Genomic DNA, 23,548 nt, shown 5'->3' with positions numbered 1-23,548 from the left:
AAATTTGGGAACAAAAACAAATAAGAGCACTTTTTAAAGTTTATTTTGAGAGAGAGTGTGAGCAGGGGAGAGGCAGAGAGAGGAGACAGAGCCACATTCTGTAAGCATTTATGGGAGAAACAAAGCAGCAATGACAGAAAATCTCATGATCTTGAGTAATTATAACAACACCAAAAAGGCAAATTAAAGTCTCAAAAACCTGGTGAAAGAACAAGTAAATAAGCCAAAAAAAAAAAAAAAAAAAAAAAAGCAAAGGATATATTAAACGTAAAGGCAAACAACCAGACAACACTGGCAAGAACTAAAAGACGGAAAGTAACGGACATCTAGAGAACACACTGTTAGAAAACCACAGGCCCAAAGTGGGGGCACTTGTAATACCTAACCTAATACAGTCCCAACTTCCTAGAAATGCAATCCTAATAGGTCAGCACCAGTAAGATAATCTGTCACATAGCCCTTTTCATCCCCCAAAGGAAGAGGAGGTAATCCACACTAAACATCCTTTGTCCTCAAATGAAGGTGACCTTACCTAAAATAATCTTTTTTGTTTGTTTATGACCTCTTTGTCCTGCCTTTTAAAACCTTTTCCTTTCTGTAGCCATTTGAGGCTCCCCTCTACCTGTTAGATGGAATGTTGCCTGATTCATGAATTGATTAATAAAGCCATTAGATCTTTAAATTTTAGTTGGTTTGATTTTTCTTCAACAACACTATCTAAAGACTGTTAAGCATGCTAATCTTTATGTGCACATGGCACACTGTCCCGGATAGGTTCTATATTGGACCACAAAGTTAGTCTCAATAGATTTACAAGGATTGAAATTAAAACAAGACAAAACTCAACATACCAAAAAAGTCTAAACTGATAGAAATACAAGTCCTGAACTCTTTTCTTTATTCCACTTGCCTCCAATTTAATCTTCCCTTTCTATCTGAATCCAGAGCTACTCAGTTATAGACTCATAAAACTGCCAAGCAGATTATATTTTTAGCAAGTCTCAAAAATATATTCTCTGCCTAGTTCTCTGATTGATGTAAATTTTTACCACGTAAAACCTTTCTTAGGCTAGCCTCCAATCCTCCAATCTGGATTGCCATTTTATGTCATGTAAGTAAATGTAAATGCACAGGCTCTAATCCTACAGTCTTCCCTGATCTTTCCATAGGGGCTTTAGTCTCTTGCTAATCCAGGTCTCCTTATTCATAATTGTGTGCCTACATTTTTGTCTTTATTTCCCTATTTCATTCAAATATTTGTTGAATAGAAAGCTTTTCTTTAAAAAAAAAAAAAAGATTTTCAGGCAGAAAGGCCTTTTAAAATTATGCTGTTCGGGGGCACCTAGGTGGCTCAGTCGGTTAGGCTATGGACTCTGGATTTCAGCTCAGGTCATGAGCTCAGTTTGTGAGTTTGAGCCTTGCATCGGACTCGGGATTCTCTCTCCCCCTCTCTCTGCCTTTCCCATGCTCTCTTTCTCAAAACAAGTAAAATAAACTTAAAAATATGCTATTCATAGTTTTGGGGGGTTTAAAAAAATTTTTTTTAGTGATCTCTATACCCAACGTGGGGCTCGCACTCACAACCCAGAGATCAAGAGTCGCCTGCTCCACCAGGAGCCAGCCAGGAGCCCCATTATAGTTTTATTGTATTGTTACGAGATAATTGTTTGATCTTGGACCAGGAATCTATTCGTGTCTATTCTTGGTGCCCTTCTATTCATTTCTTTTCACCTACTGTAGTTTCTCTTGTATGGAGTTACTGTGTTATTCAGTGCGCTGCTATTCAAGACTTGTTTTATAACGCTGGGAACGGCAGCTGGTGGCCTTACAAAGTGTCCTTCTCTGCTACGCGTTGGGATCTGAACCCTGTCTTGTTTGACAGCGGACCTCAGCCAGTCGGTCCCTGCACTGAGGCCGGAACGCAGAGGGGACCGACACTAACCCACCAGACTTGGTCCGCTCTGCACAGCCGCCTTCTGCTGGAGGCCGGGCCAGTGAACGGGGACCCTCCGCAGAGGATTCTGGGAGATGTAGTTTTTCTTCGGGGCCGTGCCTTCAGGTGCATCGACGCATGACGTACTTCCGCTGCGCCGCACCCGCGGCTGTAGTCGCGTACTCTCCTGCAGGGCTGTTTCCGGCTCGGTGTTGGTGGACCGGAGCGGGCCCGGGAGTTGCGGGTTCCCGGGGCCCTGGACCCGCGAAAGCACAGACTTAGCCCTGCCCGGCACGTCCTGTGCAGACCGGGAGCTTGGCCAGCTAAGCCCTACGGTCGGTCTGGGGCGTGGTCGGAGCCAGGCCGGCCTCGGGGGTTCCCGTGTCAGGGCCGCGTCACCGTACAAACTCCTCTCCGACTTCTTCTGCCCGGGGCCCGAGGCCTCGGACGGGTAGGTGACGGGTGCCCGCGGACCCACCCTCTGTGGAGCGGGAGGTCCGTCCTGGGTGGGCGCGGGTGAGACCAGCAGGGAGACCCTCACGGTTCGGTTCTCTGCTCCGCAGTCTGCACGAAACAGCACGGGATGGCCGCCGGGTTCCGGACAGCTTCGTGTTGGGTAAGTAGGGACTTTCTCGTTTTTAAAAAGGTGACTCGGCACGGAGGATGGGCACGTTCATCTTATGGTCACAACCGGGGCCCGAACTCGCGTGTTCCCGCGCTTCACCCCTCCCCGCCCCCTTCTCCCCGTGTCTCTGGTCTCTAGAAACGTTCCCTGTTTTCTGGCATTTTGTGCCCGGTGTCCTCCCCTTTGAAAGTTATGCTTTATTGCCAGCTGCAGACCCTGAACTTTGGGGGAAATGAGGGTCCTTGTTAAGGGAGCAGGAGGGAGCAGTTTTGGAGCTGGGGAGGGCCAGTGGATCTGGCTGGTGACTAGCCAAGTGATTGATGGAGGGAGCGAGAGGGGACTTGACAGTGATTGCTGAACTTCTGACCTCTTGACAGGGTGGTGATGCTTCCAGTCTTGGGAACGTTATAAGCGACATCCAGGAAAAGAGTGTAGCTTTGTAGGTGTTGAACATGTGGTGCCTACAGTTGAATCTGTAGCTCGAGTGGGAGTTCTCAATTGGAAATGTCCGGATTAAAGGTCCCTATGTTAGTCGGAGCTCAGGATATGATGTCACAGAGCCCTGCAAAGGGCCAAATGGAGGGTTTGTGGCAAAGACCAGAAAGGACTGTAGTGCAGAAGGGCCAGGGAGCAAGAGAGGTGGAAGTTTGGGAGAGTGGCTGTTTCCCTGTAAATTTGAGAAAAGAGATCTTCATAAAAGCCGTGAAATGAAATACTTCAGAGCAGTATTTCATGAGACAAATGGTATCTTTTGGACTTGGATATTTATAAATCCTAAGCAGTTTTTTCCTACCAGAGAGAACGTTGGAATGGTCACTTCCTGAGAGGTAGTGGGAGTGTTGTAAAGTGGATCACATAAGATCGTGGACAGTGGAGCGTAAGGAAAATTACTGACAGCAGAGACCTCTCTTAGGTGGTGTGACACTTCGTGTGTGACAAGAGTTTGGGTGCCAGTAAGAAAGGAGTTCACTGAGGTGGCCTGAGTGATACACTTGACCTTAAAAGTAAGGATATTTTACTTTATTTATTATTATTATTATTATTTTTTTAGTACTCTCTATACCCAATGTAGGGCTCAAACTCACAACCCTTAGATCTAGACTAAGCCAGCCAGGTGCCCCAGGATCCCCAGGATATTTTTATCCTTTTTTTTTTTAATTTTATTTATTTATTTATTTATTTAATTTTTTTTTTTCAACGTTTATTTATTTTTGGGACAGAGAGAGACAGAGCATGAACGGGGGAGGGGCAGACAGAGAGGGAGACACAGAATCGGAAACAGGCTCCAGGCTCTGAGCCATCAGCCCAGAGCCCGACGCGGGGCTCGAACTCCCGGACCGCGAGATCGTGACCTGGCCGAAGTCGGACGCTTAACCGACTGCGCCACCCAGGTGCCCCATGGACTGTCCAATTCTTGATTTCAGCTCAGGTCATTCCTGGGTTTGTGGGATCTAGTCAGGTCTGCATTGAGCATGGATCCTGCTTGAGATTCCCTCTCCCCCGTCCCTCTCCCTTGCTTGGTCATGTGCACGCTCTCTTGCTCTTTCTTACAAAAACAAACAAACAAAACCATAACTATATAGAAAATACCGTAAGAGAAAACATGTTTACGATAACAACTAAAAAAAGGTAAAATAAGTGAACGGAATCATACTTTATAAAGAATAAGTAAGTAAACAAGACTAAATTAAGACTATTTTTTTAAATGAAGACTCTAAAACTATTGAATAGTAGTAGGTACCACAGTTGGGTAGGTACTTTGTATGAAATCATTAAAGACTTGTGACGCCGTGAGGCAGGTGTGTCTCCATTTTACAGGTAAGGAAACTGGGAAACCTGTCCATGGTACCAAACTGGTAAAGGATACAAGGGGACCAGGGTTGCAGGGCAGGGATTCAAACAAAGCAGTGTTTTCAGAGTTTGTGCTCTTACTGCCCCTTACATTTTAACGTGAACAGTATTTGCCTGTTTTGAGTGCACGTTTTGACTTAACAAACATTTACTGACTATTACGCCAGGTAATTTTCTAGGGCATGTAGGAGTGAGCAAGATTGTCAGGGTCCGTGATCCCATGCAGGGTGTGGGAGATGGTCAGACATTCCAGAGGAGCATCATAAACAGACAAAAACAGCTGTGAATATCACGCGTGTGAAAGAGAGCGGCTGGGTGGCTACTTTAGATTGGCTTCCTCTCGAGGCAACGTAGAAGTAGAATCTGAGTGATAACTTCATGATCATAGGACAGTGGGTGTAGCAGGGGAGGAAGCATTGCAGCCTGGGGTTGCGTTCCAAGCAAGTGGCAGGTGCCTCTGGTGGAAAGCAAGCCCGGGCTGGAGTGGATCGGGTTGGTGCATCAGCCGGGGCCAGATTGTGTAGGGCCCTTTAAGTGAGGGGAAGGATCATGATGGAGAGTCCTAGGAGATTTCATGTTACCTTATGTTATGTTATTATTTTCAAACTGTAGAGAAGTTGCAAGAATAGTATTAAAAACTCCTGTACAGTATTGTATAAAAAAACCCAAAAACCCTTGCCCCAGAATTGTCAACTATTTGCCATATTCAGTCTGTCATTTTCTCTTTTCTTCCTCGTCTGTGTATATACGCATGTGTACACACGCACACTCATTTTCCTCCCTCCCTCTTTGTTGTTCCAGTTCGTGGCATCGCTTCACCTCTGAAAGCCAGCTCTTGCCTACACACCTCATCTTTTCCCCCCAGTCCTCTCTTCCTTCTTTCTTTCCCTTCCCTGTTATTTTATTGACACATATATTCTAGCTTAAAAGTGTTGCTTTTCCTCTTTCATATTAAACAGTTTTTGATTGCATCCTTTTAGAAAATGGGATTGTAAGACACAGCCAAACCCCCTTTGGCTTCCTCTTCTGTCAAGAGGTAGTCAGTAGCGGCTGCCCGATCTCAGGGTCGAGTCAGGCCCCATAGTGGTGTGGAGCCTACCTAAAATAAAATTTAAAAAGCTTTATAAAAGGTAGTCAGATTGGGGGCTCCCCATCCAGACTTTTCCTTTCCTTTCCTTTCCTTTCCTTTCCTTTCCTTTCCTTTCCTTTTTTTTTTTTTTAAATGCTTTTTTTATTTTTGAGAGAGAGAGCGCGCCTGAGTAGGGGAGGTGCAGAGAGGGAGACAGAGGATCCAAAGACAGCAGTGAGCCCGAATTGGGGCTCGAACTCCCGAAGCATGAGATCATGACCTGAGCCGAAGTTGGACACTCAACTGACTGAGCCCCCCAGGTGCCCCCAGACCTTTTCTATTGGAAACGTGGTTTTATGTTTTTCTTCTCTTCTGTAAATGGTGCCGTTTGCCATTTCCCCTACATTTGTTTTAGAATTCTTTATGGCAATACATATAGATTGTTGTGTTTCTTTATTCTTTTGAGGGACAAGTATGTTTAAATTTTTAAAAATAATTGATTAAAACTATGACTTTTATGGGTGATGGGGTGGAATGTCAGGTGTGCTTAATTCAACATTTGAAAAGTTTTGTTTCTATATGAATTGCATCATACTGTGTATAATCATATTCCAATTTGAAAAAAACGTCACTATGGAATGGACGTACCATATTCTCATTTAGCTATTCTCTTCTTGATGGAAATTTAGGTTGTTGAGCGTGTTGCTCTTACAGACTTTGAAACAGTGAACAACTCTGCACATGTACGGATGTTCCTATCATTAATTTTGGGTGACAAATTTGGTACTTCTACATTCTCTTAAAACACAGTGCAGTCACAGGGCGCCTGGGTGGCTCAGTCGGTTGAGTGTCCGACTTCGGCTCAGGTCATGATCTCGCGGTCCATGGGTTCGAGCCCTGCATCAGGCTCTGTGCTGACAGCTCAGAGCCCGGACCCTGCTTCAGATTCTGTGTCTCCTGCTCTCTCTGCATTCTCGCACGCGCTCTTTCCTTCTCTCTCAAAATAAGTAAACATATTTTTAAAAATTAAAAAAAAATGCACAATTCAGTTTCCTATAATCGTCTTCCCATCCTACTTCCCCTTTCTCTCCTTAGAGGTAATCAATTTGGTGTATATTCTTCTAGATCTTTGTACATACCTTTGTGTATAGCTGTTTATATCCTTAAAACATTTGGTTTATTTGTGTGGGTTATTATTTAAATGGGTTTCACTCTATATAACATTATTTCTGTTTTTTTCCATTAAAAAATATATTTATAGTTGTGCCTGTAATGGTTTTATACATATTTATCCCTATGTGACTTCTGACTTTTTTTTTCTTTAATTGAGTTCTAACTTAATGATAGTAAAATGCATAAATCTTAAATAGACTATTTATATTCTTTTAGGTTTCTGGACCCAATTCCAACGAGAGGGGTGGGGGTGCAGTTCCCCTACATACAACAGCAACCAACTCTTGGACACCAGCAGGTTGTCTGAGAATTCAACTTAATTCCAGCACTGTCTGCCCAGAGATGGCGCTAGATTTCACAAGCTGAGGGCTCAGTCCCACCAGACTGCCCTTCTTCCCCCAAGCTCAGCCACAGGTTTCAAGGCCCAGGCTGTTGTTACCAGGGTTACAGATGGGAAGTTTCAAAGACTTGCTCCTTAGGTTCAGTTAGTTTGCTGGAATAGCTCACAGAACTCAGGGAAACACTTAATTTACATTCACCCGTCTATTAAAGGATATGGTAAAGAACACCAAGTCAACAGCCAGAGTTAGAAGCGCACATGGGGCAAGGGCTTGGAGCCTCCGCGCCCTCCCAGGTGCGCCAGTCTCCCCTCTCCACGTCTTCAATCTGGAAGCTCTCCGAATCCAGGCCTTTTGGTTTTTAGGGAGGCTTCGCTGCATCGGTGTGATTGATTAAATCATTGACTGCTGGTGATTGATTCAACCTCTAGCCCTTCTCCCCTCCTTGGAGACTGGGCAGAAGTGGGGGGGCACTCTCCCATCAACCAGCTGCCCATCTGTAGGTTACCTAAGGGTTTCCTAAAGTTGCCGCATTAACAAAAGATACCTTAATCACACTTATCAGGGAATTTCCAAGGGTTTTAGGAGCTGTGAGCCAGGAACCCTTGGATGAAGACCAAATACATGTGAGAAATATGTTTTGAACATTTGAATGGCCAGATATTTTTACAAATCACAAGACTGAAGCATACACTGAAGACAAATCAAAATCAAAATCAAGATTTCCGACCCCCTAGCAGGTTCCGTTGTGTTTCCTATCACCACTGCCCCCCCCCCCCCGCCTCCAGGGGCCACTTCTTTTTTTTCTGTTACACCATAAATCTTGCCTTTTTTTTTTTTTTTTTAAACTTAATGTAATTGGAATTCTAAGTAAAGTGTCTGGGGTTATGTGTCAAAGAGTAAAATTCCTTTCTACTTTTAGCTGAATTCTGAATTTTAAGTGTTGAATTCTACCACATTACTTTGTTTCATCTATTAAAATGATTGGTTGGCTGTTCTCCATGAATATACTAGTGTGACTTCACGGACAGATTTTTGTGGGTTTTTTGTTAATTTTGGATTGTCCCTTAATTTTTTGGATTAATTTCCTCATCCTAGTGCTATGTATGTGTGTACAGGCCTTGTTACTTTACTAGTATTTTTATCCAGATATTTTGATCAGAGTTGATAATAAATGAGTTAACACTACAGTCTGTGCTGTACTTGCCTGGTTTTGTCTGTGGGGTTTTGTGTAAGTTTGTGTGATATACTGTGTGGGCATCCCATGGTTTCCTGGCTCAACATCAGTTAGACATTTTGGGAATTTTATGTTCTTTCCATGTTGGTAGAACTTACTTAAATGTAGTGTGGGTCCATTGCCTTTCTGGAGAGGGTATACCTTTGTGGGGTTTTTTGGGTTTTTTGTTTTGTTTTTTTTAGTGTGTTTTATTTTTTATTTTTTGAGAGAGACAGAATGCGAGCAGGGGAAGGACAGAGAGAGAGGGAGACAGAGAATCTGAAGCAGGCTTTAGGCTCTGAGCTGTCAGCACAGACCCTAATGCAGGGCTTGAACCCACAAACCATGAGATCATGACCTGGGCTGAAGCCGGACACTTAACCAACTGAGCCACCCAGGTGCCCCAAGAGGGTATGCCTTTGATTGCTACTTATTTATTTTAATTTTTTTAAAAAGATTTTAATGTAACCTCTGTACTCAACATGGGGCTCGAACTCCTAACCTTCAGATCAAGAGTCGCATGCTCTTCTGACTGAGCCAGCCAGCGTCCCACTACTTATTTTGTGACCATTGATTAGTCAAGCTTGCTTTTTAAATTATTTCTGGGCCAATTTTGGTTACTTTTACTTTTTTAAAACAATTAGTTAAATCCACGTTAGTTTACAGATTACTTTTACTTTCTTAGAGGATTTTTGTTTCTTAAGTTTTCAAATTTATTGGAACAAATTTGTAAATATAGTTAGGTCTGCCACCATGTTTGCTTTAGAAACGTGGATTCAGCACAGTTGGTACCGTAGGGAACAGCGTGAACTTTCTGTCTGACTTCAGACAGGCCTTTTTCCACTATTTTATGATCAGCTGCAGCCCCTCTGACATCCAAACACCAGGTCTTGCAAAGTGAAGTGCTATATTGTCATTTTATATATTTCTTAAATAAAAGAAATATTTTTATATATTTCATAAATGTCATTTTATATATTTTATATATTTCATAAAACTTCTGTTTTTGGTAGGTTCCTGGTGTTCATTTTTATGTGTTGCTGACAAAGGTGTTGTGCCCCAACCCCATTCTCCCCATAATCCCTGTGAGTTTGCTGTGTGACTTTGCATAGTGATGATTTTTTGCAGCGTACCTGTCACATTATGGTAGAATTGCCTCTGTATAATTCATGAATTTAACAATCTCAGAGTTATGGACTCTGTCCTGGTCATAATAGTTTTCTTTTTTTTTTTTTAATTCCTGCGTTTCTTGACCAGGCTTGGCCAATAAAAGCTTTTTAAAATAGTTTCTTTGTATTTTATTTTTATTCTCATCAAGCTCAAAATATAGTAAAAAGCTTAAAATAAGCCTCATGGCTTGCCTCCACTCTCTGCTCTGCACCTTTTTTCTTCCATCCTGTGTCCACACTCAGCCATTTTGGTCCCTGTTCACTCTTGTGGCCCTGCCGTCGCTTTTACACAGTCACTTTGGTGTGCGTTGCTTTGGTTTCTCCTCCGTCATAAAGTTGCTGGCTTGATGAGTGGCCTGGGCTTGATCTGGATGCAGGAAGTCACGGCCTCATTTTTCTCCATCACAACCTCAGATATGCCTGTCAGCTCTCCCTGTCCTTGGCTCCGGCGGTTGTGTCGGCGAGCATTCATGATTCTCTGGTCACTTTCAGACATTGGAGAGTCCAGTCCATGCTCTATTCCCGCCTCCTCTTCTCGCCCGACTTAGGCTGCGGAGGAGAGATGGGAGGGCTCATCTCTTTACTCCCACTTCCTGTGGAGGCTCCTCCTGGGTTTGAAAGATCAGTGCTGAGACCAGAGAAGCTCCTGTTGTCAGGTGGTCCGTGCCCAGCACCAACATGGTTGCTTGGAGCCTGAGACGGGCCCCGCCCTGTATTTCCATGTTGTGAAGCGATTCTCTCTCACTCACCTCTGCAAGTTCCCCCAGAATTCACTGTCTCTTCCCACTGCAGGGTCTTCCTGCAGGCAGCGCTGTTGGGTTGGGATCCTGTCAAGGGGGATCAAGTTCAGGAATCTTTGGGTGTCACTTCTCCACTGCCTTTGCAGAGTGCTCCAGAATCCTCATCTTCAGGAATTCCCAGAGTGCAATGTACCAGATTCCTGGTTTACTGAAATCCCTGAACACAGACCAGTTCCTCCTGACTGGGCTCGGTGGACATCCACACTGCCTCTTCCTTCCCGCCCTTCCGCCAGTGGCCTGCTTCAGGGAATTGTGTCCGGCTGCTTCTCCAGCCTCTCGTTCCCCTCATTCCTTCTCCCTCAGGCATCCTCGCCTTGTTAAAGGGCCGCGTCCTTGCCGTCCTCCTCAGCACCCTTCTCTGTTGGCCATGTCATACCCACCAGGATGTCATCTGGCCCTGTTCTCACTGGATGCCCAGAACCCAACCACTACTTACTACTCCAGTGCTCTCACTCTGATACCAGCTACCTTCATCGCTCCCAGATCCAGGACCCTCCCTCCTCCGTGGCAGGAAGAATGCTGTCAGGTGTGAGTCAGATCACTCTGCTCTTGTCTGAGGCCTTCCGACGGCCCCTCCTCTCTAGGAATGGAACCCCAAGACCTTACCATTCCCTTTGAGCCATGCAGGACTGTGTCTTAGTTTTCATGTAGCCTGGAGGGCTCTTCCTGCAGAAATCTTGACATTCCTTCCTACAGCGCTTGGGTTTCTGCCAAATGTTGCCTCACCGGAGGGCTCCCTGATCACTCCATCTTCCTGTGCCTGCTTCCTGAGCTCTGTCCCCTTACCCTGCTTGAGTCTTGGCAGAGCGCTGTCCCCACCTGCTTGGTGGGTAGTTACAGGTTTACTGTCACCTCCCCCTGAAGGAACAGAAACCCAATGTGCATTGCTGAGCCCCCAGCACCTGGGACAATCCTGGCACTGTCGGTGACTCATAAATGCTTGTTGAACGATCAGTACTTTTTTGGTCCCATGAAAGGATTTATTACGAGCCTACTGGGTAGTCCGCGCTTACGGCTCACACAGAACTGCCAGCCCACGCCCACCCACAGTGGCTCTCTGTCGTCTTCAGCTCTGCAACACGAGCTCCAGGCCCAGAGTCTGCTGGAGGGAACCCTGCTTGGCCTCAGTAATGGATCCCTTCTTTTTTTAATCAAAAAATTTTTTTAATTTTTTTTTTTTTTTTTTTTTTTTGAGACAGAGCACGAATGGGGGAGGGGCAGAGAGAGAGGGAGACCAAATCTGAAGCAGGATCCAGGCTCTGGGCGGTCAGCAGAGAGTGCGACATGGGGCTCGAACTCACAAACTGAAATCACGACCTGAGCCGCTGAAGTTGGATGCTTAACCAATGGAGCCACCCACGTGCTGCTGGGCCCCTTGTTTTTTAATTAATTTATTTATGTATTAATTTATTTAATTTTTTTTATGGTGCCAGGCTCTCACTCCCTCTGAGACTCAAGATGGGTTGAGTAGCTGTGAAGATGACAGCTACTTTGGAGGGTAGCCCTTCCCATGTGTTTAGAATTGTTCTCTCCATTCCTGGGCAAAATGTATCCTGGATAATTTTTTTTTATCAAAGATTTGAAACACCTGTTTCATATGCATGTATGGATGTTTATCTCCCTCTACAAGACTGAAAGCTTCTTGAAGGCGGAAGCTGGTTGTGTTCATCCTGATTATTTTCAGGATCAAAAACAGTATTTTGAACATGGAAGCTCAAAAATTTTTTTGTTTTGGTTTGGTTTTATTCTAAAAGCCTGTGCTGAACTGGGCACAGGAGGCAGTCAGTCTATGGAGGAACATTTCTCCTTTCCCAGCTCCTGTACATCTGTCCACATCACCTAATGCAGTGGCATCCAATTGAATGGGATGTATATTATTACAGGGGTTGTTGTCATTCAAGGATATATCTATGGAGTTCACCTGGGATGAGTGGCAGTTACTGGATTCTGCGCAGAAGTACCTGTACAGGGATGTGATACTGGAGAACTATAGCCACCTGGTGTCTGTGGGTAAGTGCAGCTTCTTTGTTGACCTCCGATCACGAATTATAAATTGCCATCCTTTTGTCTTTTATCTACCCTGAGGTCTCTAAAGTACTTAATGATTATGGGCTTGAACTTTGGAGGTCAAAGGCTCCTAGTCCCTATTTGGCCCTCATCTCCTAATTGTAATCTTCCCCCCAAGTGCAAGTGAGCAGTTTCACTTTGTAGTTCCAGACCCCTGAGTTCCTAGCGGCTCGGCCCACATCCTCTGTGATTTTCCATCAACAGGGTATCATGGTACCAAACCTGATTTAATCTTCAAGTTGGAGCAAGGAGAGGAGCCATGGATAATAAATGCCAAAGTTTCCCGTCAGAGCTGTCCAGGTGGGTGAGTGGGAACCAGGAAGATGTGGGTGGGGGTGTGAAGCACAGCTTGCACTTAGGCCGTGTGGTGCAGAAACTTTCCTTTGAAGCCCTTGAACCATGGGGGGCACTCGGGATGGGCCCACAAGCTAGCTCCTCAGGAAAGGAAGGGACCATCGCTCTGCCCACGTGTGGGTTTTTGTCTCTTAGCTCTGAGGGGCAGGCGCGCCCTTCCTATCTGCACTCTGCTCAGATGCTTTCTGGGTTAGCTTCCTTCCCCCCATGGTCCAGGGCCGCCTCAGCCATCCCAGCCTCTGAACAGTCCTCTCTCCTCTCCTTTTGTGTGACTTCATGCCCTCTGCTCTCCTTATGTGTACTTCTTCTCTTCCTTCCACAGATAAAGCCCTCAGTCTTTTCGTCCTTTGCTCGGCATCATCGTGTTGCGTTATTTCAGTGCTTCCTTTTCTCAAACTGGTCACCTTGATTACAACTGTTGCTTTCTTGGGCACTTTTCTTAAAAGGATTCCAAAACCTGCCACGGACTCACCTGTGTCATTAAGTGATTTTGTCACCTTACATTTCCTGGCTCCTTACTCTTCCCTTCGGAGTCATACAGAGTTTCCCAAATTTACCTGTTCTTTCCTGCCGATATTGTAACGACTGAAAGTCTCTTGCACTCTGAGGATTTAAGCTTTCTTTCCCCCGTGTTGTAGCATCCTGTGGACATCCTTGTCCTCTTTCTTCCGCCGTCTCTTCCTGGCTGTAAATGCTCATAAGAGAGCCGGGCTTCCTCACTCGTTCTCAGCAGCAGAACTGGGAAGGAACGCTTCCTCTGTGCCTTCCTCTCTTTGATTACTGCTGCTGTTGCACTTGAACTACCACGACCCAGCTCTGCAGGCTCTCCTTGGGTGCCCCGTCTCCCTTCTCCTTTGCTAATATCAGTTCTGCTTCTGTTTTTGCTAGTAGCTTAACCTTTGGTGGTGTCTCCATAGCTCCTATGTCCTCAGTTGTCACCCAGACAGGATCAGTATTTTCCCAGGCGTGGACAGCTCAGATTCTTAGCCATATTTGAGAACTCTAGTCTTTTCTTTAGCTGTTCCTGCTGTAGTTATTTTCATAAACATCCCTGTCACTAGTTTGAGGAAATACACAAGTATCTTACCTCCCAGATTCAACCTGAGGAAACATTAAAGAATTTATAGTTTCAAGTGACTCTTGTCTGGCACCGGATGGCAGCTCCACAGTGGCTCAGTGCAGAAGGTCGGTGATGTCAGGGACCAAGGTGCCACGTGTGTCCCTTTTCTCACCCTCAGATGTTACACTTTTCTTCTGCCCAGGTGGGTACCTTCATGCCGGGCATCACATGAAGACACAGTCACTGGATAAGCCCTGGTTTTTTCCAGAAAATCCCTCTCATCAGTCCCCAGAATTTTTCCCAAAGCCTGCCAGCATGTTTTCTTACAGTTGACATGCCAGTGTCTGAACTAGCCGGGGGGCGGGGGCGGGGTGGCAGAGCTTGGTGGAGCACCACGTGGACCCTGTCTTCCCCGGTCAGGGCTGGTGCTCGGGAGGAGGGCAGTACCGTTGGGAGTGTAGTGAACAGTGTGTGCTGGAGTCCTGCCTCTGGGTTTTCATCACACTGCCCTTCTTGCCACCTGGACGCCTTTAAATGCGCGAATGTGAACATGAAACACGGTCATCGCTTCTCCGGGGAGCGGTACGTGTCTTGTCCTGGACCTGAGTCCAGTCCCAAGTCCAGAATTTCTTGAGATGTGTGTGGTATCAGCAGACAGGTGTGGCTGTGGCCTCACGATCTGAAGTGATGGGGTGAAAAGATCGACGGTCTGTTCCAGACACATGCAGTAGTGGGGAAGGAACTGGAAGCTATGGTGAAAGCTTCTCTTCCCAGAGGGGTGGATGAGGGATGGCAGTCATCACTGGTCTGTCACACACTCTCCTCCTTGGGAAAAAGTTCAAGGAAGACTTCTTGCCCTGGCATTGGTGTAATTTCCCTGTTCAGTCTTCTCTTTTTGTCCTGTGCAGCCCCTGGTGAGATAAGGCTTGGGGAGAATGGCCCGTGTCTGTTGGTGCAGATTTGGGGGTAGTTAGGGCTAAAAAATCATAGGCTGTTATCAGATCAGGCTGAGGTTCCCTTCAAAACTTCGCGAGTTTCCGGTTAGTTTTTTTTTTTTTTTTCCCCTGACTAATTCTGTTAAGCCAGTAACAACAACCAAAAATTGTCCAGACATGTCTTCAAGCCTGAGAAGTCCTCTCTTCTAGCCATTGGTCTTGGTATTATCACCCCATCCCCCCATTCTTGAGTTTAGTGGGCCCGCTTTGAGGTACAAAACATACTCCAAATTGTTTCCACGTGAACAGGGAGAGAGGGATTAGCAGGAGGTCCTCAGGAAGCAGGAGGGCTCCTGATGATTCCACGGTGTGAGGCTGTCGTGGGATGATGAGGCTGTACCCCGATGAGTGCTCGACCCACACCTGCCACTTCTTTCCAGGCGCCCTGTGTGGACATCACACTCACCATGGCGTGATTGGGCCTCATCGCTGTGCGGCCTTCAGTGTCATCCGCTCCAGGGCTGTTTTGGTACCCCTGCCCTGGAGCGGATGGACAGGGAGTCCTGTCCATCACAGCATGGAGATCAGCCCCCTCTTCACTGAGCACTGACCTGTGGTCTGTGTGCCTGCTTACTGTCTTCATTTGGATATTTGGTATCTCAAGTGTAGTAAGATTCAAAACAAAGTCCTTCGTTTTTCCTCCAAACATGGGTCTCTCAGTGTTTTCCCCCTGCAAGGGCAGCACCCCGTTTCTCAAGCCTACAATCTGGAGTCAGTAAAGCGTCCCCTTCTCAGCTTCTCCTCCATCTAGTCCTTTGGTAGGTTTTCTTGGTTCTGTGTCTGTGTATGTTCCACATTTGCTCAGCTCCAGAGTTCAGTCTGGGCCACTATCAACGTCTTCCTGCCTTACTACAGCGGCTTTCTCGTTGGTCTGTCAGCCCTTCCCTTCATTTTTTACTTAACAGCCAAACATCTTTTAAAAGCATGACATGAAAGGGGGGCCTGGGTAGCTCAGTCAGTTAAGTGTCCAACTGGCAATTTCAGCTCAGGTCATGATCTCAGGGTCATGAGATTGAGGCTTGTGTCATGTGGAGGATTCTCTCTCCCTCTCTCCCCCCATCCTCTCCCCTCTGCCCTTCCCCCACTCTCACACATGCTCTCTCCCCCAAAAAATGTTTCAAAAAATGTTTTCTGGAAAAAAAAAAAAAAAGAACAGGGTGAGTCGGTTAAGCATCCAACTCTTGATTTCGGCTCAAGTCATGATCTCACGGTTTGTGGGTTCGAGCCCCACATCAGGCTCTGTGCTGACAGCTCAGAGCCTTCTTTGGATTCCATGTCTCCCTCTTTCTCTGTCCCTCCCCCACATGCACACTCTCTCTCTGTCTCTCAGAGATACATATACTTAAAAGCAGAACACGAATCAAGATGTCCTCTAATTAAAACCCCTTGGTAAGATGAAAACTTTTTGTCATGGCCTTGCCTGTTTGGTTCCTGCCTCACTCTATTCATTCAGTGGGCTTTAACTATCCTGACCTTTTTCTATTTCTTTTTTTTTTTTTTTTAATTTTTATTTAAAGTAAGCACATGCAACATGGGGCTTGAACTCACAACCCTGAGATCAAGAGTCTCATGCTCTACTGACTGAGCCAGCCAGGTGCCCCATTTTTTCTGTTCCTTAACTATGCCAAGCAGGTTCCCTTCTCAAGAACTTCGTATGTGCTTTTCCTTCGGTTTGAAATGCTCTTGCTTTAATTTTCGTGTGGCTGACTCAATCTTCTATTTTTTTTTAATTTTCACTTTTTTAAAATATTTATTTTTGAAAGAGTGTGAGTGAGGGAGGGGCAGGAAGAGAGGGGGACAGAGGATCTGAAATGGGCTCTGCGCTGACAGCAGAGAGTCTGACACAGGGCTCCAACTCATGAACTGTGAGATCATGACCTGGGCCCAAGCTGGACACTCAACCACCCAGGAGCCCTGCTAACTCAGGCTTTTAGTGTCTCATTGTACCTGTCTGAATATTATACCCTAGTTACTCTGTATTGTCTCAGTTCACTTTTTGGGTAATAAGCATCTGTAATAATGACATTTCGATATCAGATAAATGACATTGGCTTCTAAGTGCAGGCTAAGCTTTGTAAGCCTCTGTTTTAAAAGCCATTTTGGGGGCACCTGGGTGGCTCAGTCGGTTAAGTGTCTGACCCTTGGTTTTGGCTCAGGTCGTGATCTTGAGGTTCATGAATTTGAGCCCCACGTTGGGCTCTGCACTGACAGTGCAGAGCCTGCTTGGGATTCTTTTCCCCCTCTCTGCCCCTCCCCTGCTCACCTGCTCATGTTCTCGTTCTCTCTCTCTCTCTCTCTCAAAACAAATAAACTTAAAAAACCATTTTTAATCACTGCTAATTTGCCACCCGTATTTCCGTAATGGGCTTGGTTTGACGTCGTTCCTCGTGCTCCCCAGCTCAGAAAGAAGGCATGTACACTTGGCCAGTATTTCTTTTGAACCAGTGTCTGAGGTCTGTTATCAAAAAAAGACTCATTTCGTGGCAGTTTTAAAACTAATTTGATATCAGCTACATGTGATGATTAAAAATATATATATGTATTTTTTTCTTACAAGATTGGAAAGAATGGTACCAGAAAAATCCAGATGAGCTTGAAAATGTTGAGAGAACTTATGCTTGTAGTGCATTTGGAAAACTTAATCTGAGCAGAACCCATGTTTCTTCAAGACAGAGAATCCATAAGTATAACACACATGGAAGAAGTCTGACACAAAACTCAGGTCCAACCAGAAACTGTCTGAGAAAAAATCCTGATAAGTTTCATGGATACGAAGAATCATATTTTCTTAAGCATCAAAGAGCTCACAGTATAGAAAAAAACTGTGTGTGTAACGAATGTGGGAAAGCTTTTCGTTGTAAATCACAGCTGATCGTCCATCTGAGAATTCATACGGGAGAGAGGCCTTACGAATGCACGAAATGTGAAAGGGCGTTCAGTGCGAAGTCAAACCTCAATGCTCACCAGAGAGTCCACACGGGAGAGAAGCCCTACTCCTGCAGCGAGTGCGGGAAAGTTTTCTCTTTCAGGTCACAGCTCATCGTCCATCAGGAAATTCACACGGGAGGGAAACCTTACGGCTGCAGTGATTGTGGGAAAGCCTATAGCTGGAAATCACAGCTCATTTTGCACCAGAGAAGCCACACAGGAGTGAAACCTTACGAATGTGGCGAGTGTGGGAAAGCCTTTAGTTTGAAGTCCCCGTTCGTTGTACACCAGAGGACTCACACGGGAGTGAAGCCCCATAAGTGCAGCGAATGTGGGAAAGCCTTTAGGAGCAAGTCCTACCTCCTGGTTCACATCAGGATGCACACAGGCGAGAAACCTTACCAGTGCGGTGATTGTGGGAAAGCCTTCAATATGAAGACACAACTTGTTGTTCACCAGGGAATCCACACGGGAAATAATCCTTATCAGTGCGGGGAATGCGGGAAAGCCTTCGGTAGGAAGGAGCAGCTCACTGCGCATCTGAGAGCGCATGCAGGGGAGAAGCCCTACGGGTGCAGCGAGTGTGGGAAGGCTTTCAGCAGTAAATCCTACCTCGTTATACACAGGCGAACACACACAGGAGAGAGACCCTATGAATGTAGTTTCTGCGAGAGAGCCTTTTGTGGGAAATCACAGCTAATTATACACCAGAGGACTCACTCAACAGAGAAGCCCTACGAATGCAGCGAATGTGAGAAAGCCTATCCTAGGAAGGCTTCACTTCAGATACACCAGAAGACTCATTCAGGAGAGAAACCTTTTAAATGTAGTGAATGTGGGAAGGCTTTCACCCAGAAGTCGTCCCTCAGTGAACATCAGAGAGTTCATACAGGAGAGAAACCGTGGAAATGCTCCGAATGCGGGAAGTCCTTCTGTTGGAATTCAGGGCTTCGTATACATCGAAAAACTCACAAGTGAGAAATTGAAGCGAAGTAGATGTTAGAAACTCTCTCATAGAAGTTGATCCTCAGGAGACTAAATGATAATATGGGTGGGATGCATTAAGCGGGAAGTCCTAAAAATACACTCCTGCCGATTGAGTCCGAGAGAGACGGTCATATTTGGAAGAGTGGGCAAAAGCTTTGAGAAGTAAGTCCTACAAGTCTCTGTAGACAAGAACTGAAGGAGTGAGGAACAGTGACATCAGATGCGGTGGTGTCATTATGAAGATAAAATTCAGAGAATTCGTATTTAAAACCTTCTAAATTTAATAAATTGGAAAAGCATTGTCCCATAGAAAATGTTATCTGTGGAGAGTCACATTCCAGATTTGAAGCTATGTTTTAGATTGAAGAAAACCTCAATTATAAATGGTAGATTTTTTCATGGTGGAGTATAAAGTTGATTTTTATTTTGATATGTAAATAAAGCAGTGGAGGGAAATGGCAAGGAACATATTCTGAGGGTTGAGAGATATTTAGTGTGACTTTCCTGAGTAACACTGAATAGCATTTTTAAAAATTTTTGGTATTTTATTTTTTAACGTAACTTGTTAGACATATATTTGGTAGCTTGTGGAATAACATCCCCCCGATATTCTCCATATTAAATGCTAAATATCAGTATTGTGTCTTCATTTCTTAGCAATATGACAGAAATAATGTGGGTTTTAATAATGAAAAGATACTGCTCCCTAAAGGAGTCGACTCACTCACCAATCTACGTAAGTGGGTCTGGCAGTTATTACGCGGCTGCTGCATAAGAGAACTCATTGGAACGAACGTGGATTATATGTTAGCAGTGTGGTGTCTGTTCACGGGTAAGAGCACAACTAGTTTTCTCTGCAGAAGCACCTCTCGTGTGCGTTGTCCAGTTGGCGTCTTTCCAGGCATCTGTTCATCGGCCATTGCTGGATCTTTGCTAGATTTTGAGCCTCAGATTCAGTGTCACATGAACCAGAAGGGAAGTGTGGGAACTCACTTACTCTTGCCCCAGAGTTGAGGCCATCAATTCCTCCTGCCCTCCTGGTTTCCCAGAATAACTCTGGGTGCTGTCTCTCCTTGCACCTGCTTTGCTGGCCTGTGTGCTTCCTCCTCTCCAGTAAAAGTGTTTTTTTCTGCTAAAGTTAAAGAGAGTTAATTTTTTTTTAAGTTTGTTCATTCATTTTGAGAGAGAGCAGAAGCGCAAGTGGGGAGGGGCAGAAGAGAGGAAAGAGCAAGAATCCCAGGGAGTCTCCACAGTGCCAGTGCAGAGCCTGACATGGAGCTTGAGCTCAGGAACCGAGAGATCACGACCTGAGCCGAAGTCAGACACTCAACTGACTGAACCACCCAGATGCCCTATTTCTTTTCTTCAATATTTATTTATCTTGAGAGAGTGAGAGATTGTGAGTGGGGGAGGGGCAGAGAGCCAGGAAGACAGAATCCCAAGCAGGCTCCACACTCAGCGCAGACCCGGACTTGGGGCTTGAACCCAACAAACCAGGAGATGATGACCTGAGCCGAAATCAAGAGTCGGACAGATGTTTAACCGACTGAGCCACCTGGGCGCCTCAAGGCGAGTGAATTTCTGGGGTGCCTGGGTGGCTCAGTTGGTTAAGCGTCCGACTTCAGCTCAGGTCATGATCTCACGGTTTGTGGTTCGAGGCCCACTTCAGGCTCTGTGCTGACAGCTCGGAGTCCGCTTCGGATTCTGTGCCTCCCTCTCTTTCTGCCCCTCCCCCACTCGCGGTCTGGTCTCTCTTCCTGAGTCAAGAAGAAAATCAGATTCTGTTTACATTCCAGTATGGAAACCTGTTAGCCCATAGTATGAAATAGTGTCCTTGTGGACACCAAGAACCTTGTAACCCCTGATGATTAGATTTTGGGAACACTGAGGGACTGTTGCCAAAGAAGAATTTTTAATTTATGAAGAAATAGACGGGGTGGGGTGGCTACTCCTGGTCATACTAGCCCTTAAGCAGTGACAGACGTGAAGCCCTGAAATCTCTTCTCAAGGAAGAGTATTAACTGTGACATTTGTCTTGCTGAAGTAAGCCGTCCATTTCACGTGCTCGCTGATCCCTTATGTAAACAAGTACTGGTCTAGAAAAAGTTGTCTCTTGATAATTTCGTGTATTTATAGCTGACAGGAGCCTGAGGACTCGGTCTAGCAAACTCCTGGCAGACGTCACTAGAGGCTCTAGAAATACGTAGCTTGGATGTTGGAAGCTTACAGCTCACCCGTCACATGCAGCTTGCTGCCTGCATTTGTATGGCTGGCAAGCCAAGAAGTCTTTATGTTTTTAAATGTATTTTTATGGCTGTATGTATTTGTATGGCTGTATTTGTATGGCTGGCAAGCCAAGAAGTCTTTATGTTTTTAAATGGCTGCAAAAAGATCAAAACTACTTCATGAATTGAAAAAATTATTTGAAATTCAAATTTCAGCATCCATAAATCAAGTTTTGTTGGAACACTGCCAGGCCTAATCGTTTGTGTGTTGTCTGGCGGCTTTTGCACTAACTACAATGGCAGAGCTGTGACAGATACTGTTGCCCAGGAAACCTGCCAACTCCTGATGTAGGGCCCCTTTCCCTCCCTGGAAAAGTGGAAGAGAAAACCTCGCAAGAGCAGGTTTATTCTGCCAACACCCCAGGGCTCAATACTACCAGTTCTGTGCCCAAATCTGTTCTCATAAGGATCCCAGTCGTTGGCTTAAGTCTCACCCTTGTTATCTAATTTTCACGTGATTATTTCCATAAAGAAACTATTGCTAATTAACTTCACGTCCTGAGGTACTGGAGGCTAAGAATCCAATACGTCTTTCTTGAATGGACGCAATTCAAACCATAAGTTTGCCCTCTTGCTCCCCCTCACCAAATCCGTGTTCTTTTCATATGCAAAGTACATTCCCCCCAGCCCCAAACCCCCTGAAGGCTTAATTCACCCAGCAAGCAAGGGAGCTCAACTTGAAAGACTCCTCTAAACACCATCTAAATCAGATGTGTGTGAGACTTGGGGTAGCTTTGTCCCGAGGCAACATTTCTCTCCATTTGGGAACGTGAAATCAGACAAGTTCTCAGCTTCCAACGTACAGTGATCAGACAGGCACAAGATAGACCTTCCCATCCCAAAAGGGAGAAGTCAGGAAAAGGAGTTGTGAGGCCTAAGCAAGTCCAAAATAGGGCAAATTCCATTAGATTTTAAGGCCTGAGAATAATTCTCCTTGGCTGAATGCTCTGTCTTCTGAGCCCACTGGGGTGGTGGCCCTGCTTCTCATCCTGGATGGCGGCCCCGCCTCTGGAATTGAAAAGGTGGCTTCACCCTCTGGGACCGAGGAGGTGGTTCTGCCCTCGAGGTCGTTCTGACCTGTGTGCACATCTAGATGGCTCTATCAGCCTGTTTTTCTGCCTGCAGAACCCCAGACATCCAACGACTTTCCTTCATTTCAACCCGTCTCTGTCCCCATCAGTCCAAGCTGGTAACATTTCTGCTGAGTCGGTTGATGGATTTAGTCCCACACCTAATATCTCTGCTGTTCTGCCACATCCTTGTTCTCTCCAGAGCGTGCTTTTGCATTTCTTTGCAGGATGGGTAAATTGAGGGTCTTCCAAATTTGTTTAACAATTGGTTCTTCAGTGTATCTCTGTCCTCCCAAATTGTACTATTAGCAGGAAGAAGTCGGGCCAGGTCTTTAACGCTCTGCTTAGAAATCTCTTCCGCTAAGCATTCCAGTTCATTGTTTCTAAGTTCTGCTTTTGACAACACACTAGAACACAATTTAGCCACGTTCTCTGTCACTTCATTACAAAAACCATTTCTTCTCCAATTTCTAGTACCATGTTCCTCACTGTTACCTGACACCAGAAGTACCTTGGACTTCCATGTTTCTACCAACAGCGTCTTCAGAAGGCACTCCAGGTTTTTCGTACCAGGTGCCATCCTCTGCCAAATCCAAAGCTGCTTTCACATTAAAATATATAATTATTTTTTATGAGAGCGTGCGAGTGAGAGAGGGGCAGAGAGAGAGAGAGGGAATCCCACCAGATACAGAGGGAGAGAGAGTGCAGAGCCCAAGCTGACCTGATGCCGGGCTTGAATTCACCACCTGTGAGATCATGACCTGAGCTGAAGTCAGATGCTTAACTGACTGAGCCACCCAGGTGCCCTGCTTCCATGTTTTAAGGTATTTGCTGCAGCAGCACCCTGCTTTCCAGTGCAGAGACCTTTATTCATTTGCTAGGTTGCCATAACAAAGTCCTTCAAAATGAGTGATTTAAACAACAGACACTTGCTGTGTTATGGGTCCAGAGGTCAGAAGTCTGAAAACGAGGTGCCACAGAGTTGTTCTCTCTGATGCTGAGAAGGAAGAATCTTGTTGCTAGCTGCGCTCTTTGGCTTGTCCATTCCTTTGCCTCTTCACATCATTTTTTCCCTGTGTGTGTCTATATTTGTGTCCAGATTTCTCCTTTTTTATATGGATACCAGTCATATAGGCTTAGGGCCCATCCCAATGACCTCACTTAAACATGATTATCTTTGGGACACCTGAGTGGCTCAGTCGGTTGAGCATCAACTCTTGATTTTGGCTGAGGTCATCATCTCATGGTTCAAGGGATAGAACCTTGGATGGGGCTCTGTGCTGATAACCTGGAGCTTACGTGAGGTTCTCTCTTTCTCTCTCTCTGCCCCTCCCCTGCTCTCTCTCTCCCTTTCTCCTAAAATAAATAAACTTTAAAAAAGACAATGATTATCTTTTTTTTTAAGGTTTTTTTTTTGTTTTTTTTTTTTTTAATTTATCTTGAGAGAGAGAGAGTGAGCAAGCAGGGATACTGAAGCTACGTTTTGTCTCTTGGACTTTATTAGGACTACTGATGGAATTTGAACAAGTTTTGTGTATTTGATAATAGAACTGCATTTATGTTCGATTTCTCAATTTGATAACTTACTGTGGTTAGATAATGGAATGACTTTCTTGGAAATACTCACT

The 23,548-nt window shown here is 45.3% G+C and overlaps 1 protein-coding gene across 2 annotated transcripts in view; it reads left to right on the top strand.

Moving 5' to 3' along the window:
• Positions 1 to 2,083: 2,083 nt before the first annotated feature.
• The window catches only part of LOC122470078 (zinc finger protein 26), a 60,650-nt gene continuing 39,185 nt past the window's right edge, over positions 2,084 to 23,548 (top strand). The window contains exons 1-6 of one of the 2 annotated variants that reach the window (XM_043557217.1): positions 2,084 to 2,384; positions 2,497 to 2,549; positions 12,058 to 12,184; positions 12,446 to 12,541; positions 17,208 to 17,679; positions 17,929 to 18,352. In XM_043557217.1, the coding sequence (XP_043413152.1) occupies positions 2,517 to 2,549; positions 12,058 to 12,184; positions 12,446 to 12,541; positions 17,208 to 17,679; positions 17,929 to 18,352 (1,152 nt within the window). In that variant the 5' untranslated portion in view covers positions 2,084 to 2,384; positions 2,497 to 2,516. Of the gene's footprint in view, positions 2,385 to 2,496; positions 2,550 to 12,057; positions 12,185 to 12,445; positions 12,542 to 17,204; positions 19,201 to 23,548 lie in introns of those variants that run through there. The other variant, XM_043557216.1, reaches the window with a different exon arrangement.

This window comes from Prionailurus bengalensis, chromosome D3 (genome assembly GCF_016509475.1).
Source record: "Prionailurus bengalensis isolate Pbe53 chromosome D3, Fcat_Pben_1.1_paternal_pri, whole genome shotgun sequence".
NCBI classification, from domain to species: domain Eukaryota; kingdom Metazoa; phylum Chordata; class Mammalia; order Carnivora; family Felidae; genus Prionailurus; species Prionailurus bengalensis.
Note: the sequence above shows the minus strand (reverse complement) of the source record. Positions and strands in the feature narration are given on the sequence as shown.